General features: G+C 38.6%; 2 protein-coding genes across 2 annotated transcripts in view; both read right to left on the reverse strand.

Annotated features, from left to right (window-relative positions):
• Positions 1-14,561, reverse strand: part of PKD1L1 (polycystin 1 like 1, transient receptor potential channel interacting) — a 166,545-nt gene that overhangs the window by 73,607 nt on the left and 78,377 nt on the right. The window contains exons 22-23 of the mRNA XM_044001117.1: positions 9,472-9,528; positions 957-1,169 (exon numbers count right to left, since the gene is read on the reverse strand). Coding sequence (XP_043857052.1) covers positions 957-1,169; positions 9,472-9,528 — 270 coding nt within the window. The remainder of the gene's footprint in view (positions 1-956; positions 1,170-9,471; positions 9,529-14,561) is intronic.
• LOC122737339 (actin-related protein 2/3 complex subunit 1A-like) lies at positions 2,691-3,958 on the reverse strand. Its single transcript, XM_043979819.1, is given in 2 exon segments — positions 2,691-3,387; positions 3,389-3,958. Coding segments are annotated over 2 exon segments (1,110 nt in total). The 5' UTR covers positions 3,901-3,958; the 3' UTR covers positions 2,691-2,789.

Below are 14,561 nucleotides of genomic sequence, written 5' to 3' on the forward strand. Positions count from 1 at the left end.
TTCATTATTTTGACATCCTGCCTCTGCACATATTGTATATGTCAGGGCTTCTTAAACTTTTTCCACTTGAGACCCCTTTTTGCCCAAGAAATTTTTATGCAACCCCAAGCATATAGATATATAAAATAAATATACTTAACCTTTTACAATTGCCAAATTTTTCATGTTTAGTACCAGACCCCATACAGGATTGTGACCCACAGTTTAAGAAGCTAAGGTCTATGTGACCCCGGGCTTATACCTTAACATCTCAATACTTTCAACCTTTCTTTAAGACTCCAAGTTGCAGAAGAGTTGCCAAACTAAATTGGCAAAGGGAGCTTCCTAAACCAATGAAAACACAGATCCATTCTAGTACAGTCCAGGTGCTCAGAATCCTTGGGGAATATGGCATTACTGAAACATCTTAGAAATATCTCATCATACCTGTTTTGTAGGAAACAAACAGCCTTCTTCTAGTGGGACCTTTACACGATATATCAGAAAATCCTTTAAGAATTTAATCCTGAGAAAGAATGGCATTAGAGAAAGGGCCCTGAACTGGAAGGGGGCGGGAGCGGGGGGGACAGGGTTCAAATGTCAGCTTTATCACTTAGTAGACATAGAACCTTGAGGAAATCACTTCATTTCTTGAAAAATCAACTTCTTACTTTATAAAATGAGATCAGACTAGATGGCCTCCAAGCTCCCTAACCACTCTAAAACATTAAAATTTGAAATAATCTATAGTGAACTACATACAAAAAAATCTACGAACATGAAGAAATAGAAAGATGCAAATGATCCAATATTCACTACTATAAATTTATGTTGTGACTTTTTACACACTAAACTGTTACCCACAATAATGAATAAAAACAAATCAGAAATTAGCCCTACCTGTCCTCTGAAAAAAAGAAATAAACCTTCTCAAACAATCCATGAAATTTTTCTGTGAGGAAAAAAAAATGACTTACCAGTAGTAAGCATACAATGATTTTAATTCCTTCTTCTCTGAAATATTTCACATTCCTGGATTTTTCCTTTTCTTTCACCTCCATTGCCCTTGATGCTAGAAAGACCAGCTTGGACATCAGCTCCTTATTCATCACAAATTGGCCAGATAAGCCATTGTGATCAATTAATTTTCTGATATATTTGATTATGAGGACCGCACTATTAAGTGTTACCTTCATGAAATGAAAAGGAAAATTGAGTAATATATTTCACCTCCCTCTCTGAATTTTTATCACCTCCCTCATCATCATTAGAAAATATACATTAGTGAAATCAAATGAGCCCAGCACTAGGTATCAGGAATCTGAGCTCTATCATTGACCCTGACATCTAGTAGCTATGACCTTGGGCATATAACTTCTCTGGACCTTGATTTCCTTATTTATAACAGGAAAGGATTTGACTAAATAATCTCTAAAACCTAAAATGCTCTTCTATCCTAAATCTCTCATTTTTTCCCATCTAATTGATATAAGGAATTAATTGAAGTTCTAGCTTTTAATGGTTATTTTTGTTCAACATAAATGGGATCCCATAGTGGTCTTTAAGATTAAATTCCTAATTCATTCCTGTGAGATTAAAATTGGATATTAGATCATAAATCTCCCCTACTTAACCTTTCCCTTAATTTATCTCCCAGACTAGTAAATGGAAGAAGCTTCTGGTTTTCTAGATAGAGCTTTTATTGTATGGTAGTCACAAGGTGATGTTGATTAGAAGGATAGGAAAGTAGAAATACAATAAAATTGTCTTAAGTCTAGGCTTAGTCTATATTCCGTATAAAACTCACCAAAAGCCAAAGGCCACCTTTGGGGAGAGAGACTGAGTCAAGTGCTGCTGTTAACTGAGAGCCGGGCCGAGTCAAACTCCAGTCCGCGTCTGTCTGTGCAGCGCAGCCAGGAGACCAGCAGAGCAGGAAAAAGGCCCCACTTTCGTTCTCTCCTTGCCTTTTAAGCTCGCACCCTGGAAGTCGAGTGCTCAGCAGGCAATCTGGCGTGCGTTGCAGGCGGACTGGTGTGTGTAGCTCATGCTGTTGGTCTCCTCCCCAAAAGGGTGGTCCTAAAAAAAACTGGCGTCTCTCCATTATCTAACCGACTGTTAAAACTTTTTACCACATTCCCATCAAAAAATCCTAAGCAGTAGGAAAAATGTGGTCTTATCATGAACTAGTATCTAAAGATTTTACATTAGAAAAGAATTCCAGAAGCCTACAGCTAGCAGAAAAATTATTCTCCTTCTTGTCATGTCAGTAAAAATGCCCATTTTGATTCATTCATTTGACAAGCATTTGGTAAATACCTATTACATTCAAAGGATGGTGTCATTACTGTAAGAGAAATAAAAATAGTTAATATTTGGTTCCTTATCTTGAGGGACTTTTAATCTTGCCCTTTTCAAGGCTCTTTAGGAACTTAATCCACAAAATAGCGTTTTCTAGATAGCTGAAGTTAAACCATGTTTTTTTTTTTCCCAGTATTTTTTTTTAATTTTTCTAGCAGACAATTTACATAAAATCCCCCTTTAATTTAGTGTGACAACTTCCCATGATAAACTACTTAAAGAGCAGCTTTGGTCAAAAATGGAATGAAATAGCCAATCAAAAAGACATCACTGCTGATTTTTAAAAATCAATACATTCACCAATTATGTTAAAAAAACAAAAACAAAAACAAAACATCTGCAAGGAGTATTTTCTCAGTTTTGACTTGTGGTAGGGTCTTTTCCGTCTTCATGCAAATGCTGGAGCTGCATTCTGTCAAGTGTCTGTCATGCTAGAGAATGGAAATACAGCTTCACATAATCCGTAGCCCCTGGATGGAAGACTCTAAAGTCTTGAAATCCCAAATTGTCATTGCTCCATCAATGCCAGTGGTGCAAAATTTGTGGCAGTCTTGCTTGTCCACTTCATAAATAGACACTTGGGTGATACTGTTTTGGTGTAGTGTGTCTAGAGCAGTGTTGCGATCCTCAGTTGTGGCTCTCTTGTCCATGTTGCGGAAGCGTTCCATGGCAGAAATGTTGCGCTGGATGCTCTGTTTTGGAATGTCTAATTTGGAGACGAAGGTCAAGGAGCCACGATCATCATAATTAAACAGCATTGGGCAGCAGTCATGGCCAGCAGCCACCACGCTATTCTCCGAGACAAACGACACACTCAGGAGTGGGAGGAACTCTGTTTTCAGCTGTGAAATCATCATGTTTTTGGAGGCATCGGCAACTGATACAGTACTATCATGACTGACCCAAGCAAGGGGGTTCCCACTGGCAGAGAAACTAACGCCATGGACCCAACCACCACTTCCGGTGCCACCAAACTCTGACATCAGCTGACCAAAAGGCATCTTGGTACCCCATGGAGTACTGGCTGGCTTTTCATCAACTTCTTTAATGGGCAGAAAAAACTCTGCATTTGAAGTCACAAGATCCAGCAGCCAGCAAAACATTGTTGGGGTGCCAGTCCAAACTAAGGACAGTAGAACGAATTGGCTTTTTTATGTGTTTGCTCACCCATCAGTCATTTTCAGACTCAAAGTAGCACATGGAAATCAGTCGAGCTCCGCTACCTACAGCAAATTTATTCTCCAAGGGAGACAATTTCACAAAGGTAGCTGCATGATTAATCCTCAGGATCACCAGGGTTGGTTTCCAAATGCCATCTTTCTGACTCCAGACATATGCATTACGATCTGCACCACAAGTTACAATTCGATCGCTCTTGGGAGCCCAGTCAATACCTGTGATGTGTCCATTGTGTTCCTTTAGTTCATGGGCTTTCACCCACTGGTTCCCATTCTTTTTGTAAATGTGGACTTCATGATTATTAGGGCTAAGGGCAATCTGAGTATGGTCTCTGTTCCAAGCATGGCAGGTGATTGGCTCTAGTAAAAACTGATGTAAGGACATTATTCTTAGTGTTTTCAAAAGGGAAAAAGCTGGGATGGGGTGGGTGCGGACGAGCCCCAGAGCGAAGGATTCGCGGATTCTGGTCAGTTGACGCGAATAAGCTCCGGTGGGAGGCAGGAGGAACTAAACCATGTTTTAACACCAAAACATTTTATCTTTATTTTATCCACTTTTAATGGTAATTTTCCCAAAATGTACTTCCTTCCTTTCTACTTCCTTCCCTTTATTACTTTTTTAATATAATAAACATTTTTATTTATAGTTTTGGGTTCCAATTTCTAGCCCTCCTTCCTTCCCTCACCTCACCCCTCCCTGAGGCAGCAAGCAATCAGATATGGGTTGTACATGTATGATTATGTAAAACATGACCATGTTTGTCATTTTGTACAAGCAAACTTGATTAAAAGGAAAAAAATGAAAGAAAGTGAAAAATAGCATATGTCAGTCTGTGTTCTATCAATATCAGTTCTTTCTTTGGAGGTGGAGAGTATGTTTCATCAATAGTCCTTTGGGATTGTCTTGGATCATTGTATTCTTGAGAATAGTCAAGTCATTCACACTTTTTCATCAAAAAATATTGCTGACTCTATACACAATGTTCTCTTGGTTCTGCTCACTTCACTATACATCATTTTATTTTTATTATTTTTTTTGCGAGGCAATTGGGGTTAAGTGACTTGCCTAGGGTGACACAGCTAGTAAGCATCAAGCATCTGAGGCCGGATTTGAACTCAGGTACTCCTGACTCCAGTGCTGGTGCTCTATTCACTGCGCCACCTAGCTGCCCCATATACATCATTTTATACATGTCTTTCCAGGCCTTTCTGAAGTCATCCTGCTTGTCATTTCTTATAGCACAATAGTATTCCATCACCATTATATATCACAGTTTGTTTAGCCATTCCCCATTTAATGGGCCTTCCTTTGATTTCCAATTCTTAGCCACCACCAAAAGAACTGCTATAAATATTTGTGTACAAATAGGTCTTTTTCTTTTTGGGGGTGGATGTCTTTGGGATATAAACCTAGCAATGGTATTGCTGGATCAAAGGGTATGCACAGTTCTATAGCTCTTTGGGCATAGTTCCAAATTGCTCTCCAGAATGATTGGATCTTTTCACAACTCCACAAACAGTGTATTAGCATCCCAGTTTTCCCACATTCCCTCCAACATCCAATATTTTCTATTTTTGCTATTTTTGCCACTCTGATAGGTATGAGGTGATACCTCAGAGTTGTTTTAATTTGCATTTCTCTGATCAATAGTGATCTAGAGCATTTTTCATATGATTATAGATATCTTTGATTTCTTTGTCTGAAAACTGCTTGTTCATGTCCTTTGACCATTTATCAATTGGGGAATGACTTGTATTTTTATAAATTTGACTGAGCTCTCTATTGTAACAATTGGAATGACGACACCTGCTGGAGAGCTACTGTAGGAAAGCTCTGCCATGAGGAGAAGGATCATTAGGTATTTTAGACAGACTAGCTAGAATTTTAGCCCCTTACACTATATATTTGAGAAATGAGGCCTTTATCAGAGATATTTGTTTCAAAAATTCTTTCTTAGTTTTCTGCTTCCCTTGTAATCTTGGTTACATTAGTTGTATTTATGCAAAAGCTTTTTAATCCTATATAATCAAAATTATCTATTTCATGTTCTGTTTTACTCTCTACATCTTCTTTCTTCCCTTCATTCTTTTTTTGTTTGCTTGTTTTTTGTTTTGTTTTTTGTGGGGCAATGAGGGTTAAGTGACTTGCCTGGGACCACACAGCTAGTATAAACTCCTGGCTGGAGCTTCCAATCTGTAACGGGGGGTTTTAAAAGATCCCCCAGGTTCGTTAAGCCCCGTGTGGGCCAATCTGTAAGGGTCTGCCCCCTCCCCAACTGCTTCTCCCAGACTAACAAGAAATGAGATTAAAAAGCTTCCTTTCAATTAAAGCAAAAAACAGGGTTTATTGATAAGAATAAATTTAGAAATAAGAACAAAGAAAAGCAGGATATGACCTGTTAACTCGGCCAACCAACTCAGCTGCTTCTCCTTTCATTTTCTGCATGTCTCTCGCCTTGTGGATGTGGCTGGCCTCTGCCACCACCACTTCCTCTCATTTCCTTTCCTCCCTCCATCTCTCGCTCTCATCTACTGTCCCCCTCTTCCTAGCTTGCTACTTGCCCTATAGCTGCCACCTGTGCTTTTTCTCATCTCCTTCTCTCTCATCTACTGTCCCCCTCTTCCTAGCTTGCTGCTTGCCCTGTAGGGGCCGCCTGTGCTTATCCTTGTCTCCTCTCCACTCGTCTCCTTTCTCTGTCTCTCTGTTGCTCCCCTCTCCTTCACTCGTTCTCTTGTCTACTGTCCCCCAGTCATCTTAAAAAACCCTTCTCTCATAGGAAACACAGACGGACCACCCATACACCCCAAGCTAATTCATTTGCACCCCCAGGGGCCGTGCCCAAGGCCAGCTGGGGCACGGAGTTTCCATGCACACCCTCGCTTGGTGAAGCATCCGTGCATACCCCCGGCTCGGTGGAGGGACCCAGGCCGTGGTGTGCCTGAGGCTTGTGTGCCAGGGTGGAGGGAGCCATGCAGGGCATGCTGTCCCCGAGTCTGGCAGTACAACCTGGTCAGGGCGCACTGAGGACAGTCCACCCCGGTTTCAGGGAGAGCAGTCGTGCCAGGGGAGGGGTGGCCTGTCCCCCAGGAATCTGGGCCCACCCCAGGGCTGCAACCAAGCTAGGAGGCACTAGTGGCAGAGAGGCCTAGTGGGGGAGAGCCCGGCAGAGGTCATCTTAATTTTAGCCAAAGGTGGGGATCCCCAAATCAATTCTTACACTAGTGTCAAGTATCTGAGGCCAGATTTGAATTCAGGTCCTCCTGAATCCAGGGCAGGTGCTTCATCCACTGCACCACCTAGCTGCCCTCTCTTCCCTTCATTCTTAAAGAAACTAACCAATAAAACATCTTCATTTTTTCTTGATGATACAGGATCATTATTGTGTGCCATACTACATAATATGCTTTTGTATCTATTTTTGAATAATAAGTCCAAGAAACAGGATAATCAAAACTATTAGCAAACTGTTAAGCAAGAGTTCCAAAGGCTCTGAAGGAGAGCCTAATTTCCTACTTTTAGTGAAGAGTCTCTGACCACTTTGAACTCTACTGTATCAGGCCAATTTTCTCTAATTTTTGGTCATAGGGCTATGGTCTGAGGGTTGAGGTTCCCACAATTCTAACCTCCATATAACTCACTACATTAAAAAAGAAATGTATTTAAAGCACTTTAAAAACTTTGTCATAAGAATTTTTGCAAGTATCATCCAAATTTTGTAAAAAATATAATCTCAAAGTTATACCTCAGGAATTAGAAGATTAATTTAAAAACCAATTTTGATATGAAAAAAAATTGATTTAAAATAAGAGCCATGCCTATCTCCTTAGGTAAACTATTGTAATCTCTAAAGGGATAATAGTGTTTTATAGATAAAAAGGCAATTATACTTCTCCTGTTAATAAAAACTAAGAAGTAATACTCATATCAAAATGAGTCAGCATAGGGATACTGCATAAGACCATAGAATTAACAGTGGGAAGGAACCTAAAAGATCATATAGTCCTGGGATTCTTAACTTGGGTTAGATGAACTTCTAGAAAAAAAGGAAGGAAAGAAGGGAGAGAAGGAGGGAAGGGGGGAGGGAGGGAGGGAGGGAGGGAGGGAAGAAGGAAGGAAGGAAAGAAGGAAGGAAGGAAGGGTCGCAGGGAAATGGGTGGTCAGGGTCCTTAGGTACTCCTCTGTAAAGAATTACAACTCTCATACACAATCAATCAGAATAAAATGGTCTTTTATTTGGGTGCTAGGGAAAGTGACCAAGAGGAAAGTCAAAGACATTGCCTTGAGGGGAGGAGATGGCTTGGAGACACCTTTTTCCCTGAATAGAAGAAAGGTCAAAGCTTTTATAGAGGACAGATGGGATGACCACCTAACAATGGAAAGTTTTTTGGGGGGATGAGGTGGGGAAAGATTCCTGAGAGTGGGGGAGGGGGGGGATTTTTCTTTTGGAATGATAGTCCGGACCTCTGAAGATATCTCGAAACAGCCATGCCTAACTGACTTTCCTGCCTTAGAATTTAATCTCCCCTAATTTTTTAGGTGAGCCCCACCTGACATCTAGTTGGTCAGTTTCAACTTTAATAGTTCCTTAATTCCTGATATGTCCCAAGCCCCAAGTCAGAAAGGAGGGAGGAAGGAAGGGAGAAAGAGAAAAAGAGAGAAAGATGTTGATAGCTGTATTTCAATACATTTAGTTTCCTTTGTAATTCTATTTTATTCATTGAAAAGCATTATTCTGGAATGGATCCATAAGGTTTTAGCAGACTGCCAAAGGGGTCCTTAACACTAGAAAAGATTCTAAAGCCTATTGGCCTAAGGCCAATTCCCTCAATTTTTATAGATAAGGAAATCCAGCTCCAAGATGTTAAGTCATTTACCAATCTCCATTCAGTTAGTAAATATGGAAGTCAGATCTCAAACCCATTTCCTCTGACCCCAAACCCAATGTCCTTTTGACTATTCTGAATTGTTTCTAGTAGAATTCTTAATGTCTCACCTCACTCTCACATATTTTAAATAAATTTCTTCTCTAGGTTTTAAATTTACTTCCTACTGAATAAGACTCCTCATCAATTATTTCAAAAATTGTAATATCATGAGATTACAGAACCACAAGATTTTAAAGTTGGAATGGAGACAAGTTACTAAGGGTGATGTAGGAGGCAAAAAGGGTTATAGAAAAACCTAAGACCCAAGCTCTAATTCAGATATTAACTCTAAAAGGGAGTTAGACCCCAGTTAAGGGATAACTTATAAGCCAGCATACTAGGTTTTTGTACCCACATAAATCATCATCCATAATGGGAACATAGGGACCTAGGCCGAGGAGACTTGAAGACTATAACAATGATAAAATGACAAGGGTATAGAAATTCTAAAGAAAAATGATTATGTTTTGAAACTAGTCTTGGGAATCAGAAAGAGGCATGCACAGAAAAGGCCAAATTTGTCCCCAGGTTCACCTTATGACGTGTAAACCCCCAAAGCACACCTCCACTGAAAGAGGTACCTGCCTCAGGGGTTGGCTTAGGACCCCAGGAACTCCAAATTAGGATAGGCCCTCCCCTGTATCTCCCCAAGGTGGAGATTATTATAATGAGACTGATAATCTATTTATCCATACTATAGCTATAACTGTCTTTCCTTTCACTATTCAAGAGATACCTTTCCACTATTCTGGTTCTTGCCCTGTGGTCACCCACAGTATTGCAATAAAACTTGGGAAACTGAGTGACTGAGTGTTGTAATTCTTTTGGGATGACTCACAATCAATTTGACCCTAAATTCTATGCCACATCAAGGGAACTCCCATAAAATAAGATAAATCTTCAACTCTAACTTACATTGTATAGTACTTAGTATGGTTTATTCTTTATATTTATTGACCTGAATGGGAGCCCTTAGAATTAAGCAAATAAAAGAAAACTGTACCTTGAATTGAATGGTATTGGGACTTACCTGTTTGGAGATACTTATTAGTTCATTCAACATTAGAACAGAATCAGCCATTTCTTCCTGAGGCAAGAAAATCATCCAAAAATAAAGAAAAATTAGGATAAGCCATTGAAAGGCAACTTATCCCCTTTATGCAAAATTACCAAGGAAAACAGCTATTGCTTTTCAGATCAAAATAATGACTAGTTTAAACAGAACTATTACTAGGAGATCATTTTCATTTGACACCACACTGACCAACACTTTATTTCCTGGGCTGCCAAGGGACATGCAGCAGGTTTCCTTCATCTTTGTCAATTACATAAGTGGACTATTAGCTTCCTGAGGGCAGACATTATCTCCTTTGCTCATAGCAGGAGCTGAATAAATGTTCAATTTGTCTAACTGAAATTATATTTGTATCCCAAGACCTTATATAGTAGGTATTCCATAAAAATTTGTTGAATTCACAGTCTCATATATCAAGAGTTGGTAAGGTCCTCCAAAACCCAGTAGTTGCATTTTGTTGAATGTGTCCCTAGACAATGTAGGTAGGTAGTAGAATTCCACAATACAATTTAACTCTATAATAAAATTTTCTAATATTGAATATGACTCTGACTAATTCTTTTACTACTGAAGAAACTTCCAAAATACAACATGGCTTTCATTTTAACATTCCAAGGACCATGCCACAGTGAGTCATGAGAACTTTAAATAGTGAATTATTTGATAAAATATTCAAGAAGGAGGGAGTATTTTTTGCATGTCTCTCTAAGATTTTCCATAGCAAACTGGCCAGAGAAATAAAGAAAAATATGAAGAGAGTAGGATGCCTTTCTAAGGGCCCAAAGACTCAATGAGAGATGCAGACCAGATTAAGAAGTTCACCACTCAGGTGCTAGAGGAAAAAAGGAGATAAATGACTAAATGATAAATGAGTGCAAGGGAGGAAGTAGGGATGTGCCAGTTTGAAGGTGAGGCTGAAAGATCCATTAGAAAAGAGCAAATGATTTAAACGGGCACTCAATGCTTAGAGTAATAAGCATTCCAGTTGCTAGAAAGCCGATGCTTGGAGAGGGAGCAACATCTGCAATAGGACAACAACTAGAAACAAGGAAAAAAAGTTGAGGGTAGTATCACTAGCAAGAGGGACCCATTAAACAGGACAAAGCAGTAGGGCAGTATCTATCCCTGGAATGGTTGCTCAAAAAAGCTAAGTGGCCCTACATCTGTAAGAAGTCTCCTGAAAGAAGGAATTGGTACTAGACATGTGATTTCTTTTTTTTTTATTGTTATGAGAAGTTTATTTTCTTTACTATGTATCTCATATATATATATATATATATATATATATATATATATATATATATATATACATATATATATATAATTTTTATTTATGCCATTACTTTTTTATTTAGAATTTTTATTTTCCCAAATTACATGTAAAAACAAATTTTGACATAAAATTTTTTTAAACTTTGTGTTCGAAATTCTTTTCTTCCTTCTCTCCCTACACCACTCCAAGAACTCAAACAATTCAATATATGCTATACATGAGTAGTCATGCAAAACATTTCCACATTAGCCAGGTTGTGAAAGAAAACAGACAAAAACAAAACTTGAGATAAAGGAACTAAAAAAAATATGCTTCAATCTGTATTCAGATACCACCAGTTCTTTCTCTGTAGATGGACTGCATTTTTCATAAGTCCTTCAGAGTGGTCTTGGATCACTGCACTGCTGAAAATAACCAAATCATTCACAGCAGATTATCTTATAATATTTCTGTTGTTTTGTATACAGTACATTTCACTCTACATCAGCTCATATAGGTTTTTCCATGTTTTTCTGATAGCATGCTGCTCATCATTTTTTTATAGTAAACTACATTTAAATAGTACTTTAAAGAGAGATTTTCTTACAATAAACCCATGAGGTTAATTATTGCAACAACAGTAATAAATAACATTTATATAGTACCTTATACCTGACAAAGAATTTTCTTCACAATAGCCTAGCAAAGTAAGAACTATACATTTTATCATCATCAATCGATCATCACCAATCAATCCTCCTCGTCATCAAATCAGTCCTCCTCATCATCAATCAATCCTCATCTTCATCCAATCATCATCAATACACCCATCAATCAATCCATTCATTCAGCATTTAATCAATCAATCATTCATTCAATAAATCCATCCATTCATCATCATTTTCTTGCATTACTCTTGCCTGTGCTTCAAAATTTTTCATAGTTACTATTGCTGTTTCCCTCCATCCTATTCCCTCCCTATATTTATTCTATTTTCTATCTTCTTTCACCCTATCCCTTCTGAAAAGTGTTTTGTTTCTGACTGCCCCCTCCTCTCTCAATCTGCCCTCCCTTCTTTCACCCCTTCCCCCTTGTCCCTAGACATGTGATTTCATTGGTAAAAGGAAAACCCAGATGAGGAAATTCCCCCCACCAATGCAAGCCAGTACATTCTCTGTGACTTACAGTCTTAGAGCAGCAAGAGGTTAAATGATTTGGCCAGTGTCACTTAGCCGGTATGTACCAGTGGTGGGACTTGCTTCCAAGAAAAGTTCTCTCTCCACTATAGTTATCCCTTCCACATCATGGGGGTTAAGGGCATGGCTCTGTCAAGTCCATGTAAAAGTCTTCCCTTAGTACCAGAGAAAAATTCTGAATTTTTTTCTTTTATTGTAAAATTTGGCTTTAGTATTTGGTCATGGGCTACATGTAGGTCAATGTTAAGTAAAAATTCTGTGGCTTCCACAAAACTCCCCCCAAATTCCCATTTACAGTCATTTCTTATGCTGACCAGCAATATATCAAAACTGCAAAGGGGAAACTCACAATGTGGAAGAGATATGTGTATATCACCTTGAACCTGTGAAACAATAATACCTGGCATGGATATAGTGCTTTTAGATTTGTGAAGTACTTTACATATATAATCTTGTTTGATCCTCATGACAGTTTGATGAGGTAGCTTCTATTATTACTCTATTATTACTATTATTACTCAATTTTACTGATGAGGAAATTGAGGTAGAGAGAGGTTAAATGATTCATTCAGGATCATGGAGCTGGGAAATGTACAAGACAGGATTTGAACTTGGGTTTTTTCAACTTCAAATTCAACATTGTCTCTGCTATGCAACTTAGCTGTGAAAATCCTCTTCAAGAAGCCTTCTGAGCAGCTAGGTGGCACAGTGGGCAGCTAGGTGGCACAGTGAATAAAGTGCCAGCCCTGGATTCAGAAGGACCTGAGTTTAAATCCAGCCTCAGACACTTAACACTTACTAGCTGTGTGACCCTGGGCAAATCACTTAACCCCAAATTAAACTGTTTAGAATTTTGATTTTCCCAAATTTGGGAAAATAGGAGAAATAAGGTCTTTAATCACTTAACCCTCATTGCCCTGCGCCCCCCCCCCAAAAAAAAAGGAAAAAGAAGAAGAAGAAGAAGAAGAAGAAGCCTTCTTAAATGAAATGATTCTGAAGTTGTTCCTTCACTTTCTGGTTTGTTGAAGCAGAAATTAGGCAGAGAGGATGAAATGATGACTTTGTATATGGGTGTCACTGAATAAGATTGTAGGTGTTTGATTACTCTCCTACCCTACTCAATTCCTTCAAATTTTAGGAAATATTTCAATTCACATGTATTTCATTCATAGTTCAATAGCTTCAACAACTCTTTATTATGATCAATGTGAAATAATTGGGCATCTACTTAGGAAGACAGTGCTCTACTATATCACTATTTTTATGAGAAAATCAGATTCTGCTATCCCTTTAATTCAGGCAACCTTTTCTAATATGTAAATTCACCGTAGTATAAGGACTACTTACAGGAGGCATAGATTTTGTTATCAATAACAATAATGTGATAAGCATAATTCCTTAAAGTTTACAAAGTATTCTATAAATATTTTAGTCTAACAACAACACTGTGAGATAAGTACTACAGATGAGAACACTGAGGCTCAGAGTATGAATGACTTGACCACAAGAGTCCTAGACATGGAGCCAGAATGACCTGGGTTCAGACCCAGTACTTGACATTACCTTTGTTGTTAAGTCTATCTGAGATTTTCTTGGCAAAAATACTAGAGTTGTTTACCATTTCCTTCTCCAGCTCATTTTATAGACAAGGAACGGAGGCGAGCACAGATAAGTGACTTGCCCAGGGTCCTACAGCTGGAAAGTGTCTAAAGACAGATTTGAACTCATAGAGATGAATCTTCCTGACTCTAGGCCTAGCACTCTATCCACTGCACCAGTGTTACTAAGTATAATGCTATAAGGAAACTCACTTTATCTCTCAAAGTTTCTGTTTCCTCATCTATAAAAGAAGGAAGTTGTCCTCCTTCTAAGATCTTCTAAGGAAAACTCCCTTCCAGCTCTAATTATAGGATATTGTAATACACAACTAGGTGTCAAAGGCAGGTTTTGAACCCAAATCTTCCTGAGATCCAGCTATTCTCAAAGCTCCTCTTTTTAAAACTAAAACCATTGGATTGTCAGACAGCTGACTGGTCCTCATGGGAAACCAGCCATGCCTTTAAAGCAGTGGTCCCCAAACTTTTGATTATCTCCCATATCATTAGATAGTTCTTGATCATGTACTCCCAATATGTGTATGTTTGGTTCTTCATAAGTTATATATATATGTATGTATGTGTATAAATATACATAATTAGTATCACTGTACTAAATAAGCAGCACATTATACAATTTACACCAAAAAAAGGATGAGACAAAAATAAAATAATCTTGAGACAGGAGAGACTCAAGTTTATGGAGTAAGAGAGTGACATGGTCAGCACTGAGCATTAGGAGATCACTTTGATAGCTGTGTCTAGGATGGATTGGAGTGGAGACCCTCAAGGCAGGAAGATCAGATAGGAGGGTATTGCAATCATTCTAGCAATAGATGAAGAGGGCCTAAATTACAGTGATGGCTATGGGAATATGGAGGATGAGAGACAGTGAGAAGCTGAGGTTGGCATTACAGTTACAAACATGAATTACTAGAAGAATGGAGAGCTCCTCAATAGTAATAAGGAAGTTGAAAGCAGGGTGGCTTTGAGCAGACGGCT

This window comes from Dromiciops gliroides, chromosome 1 (genome assembly GCF_019393635.1).
Source record: "Dromiciops gliroides isolate mDroGli1 chromosome 1, mDroGli1.pri, whole genome shotgun sequence".
Taxonomy (NCBI): Eukaryota; Metazoa; Chordata; class Mammalia; order Microbiotheria; family Microbiotheriidae; genus Dromiciops; species Dromiciops gliroides.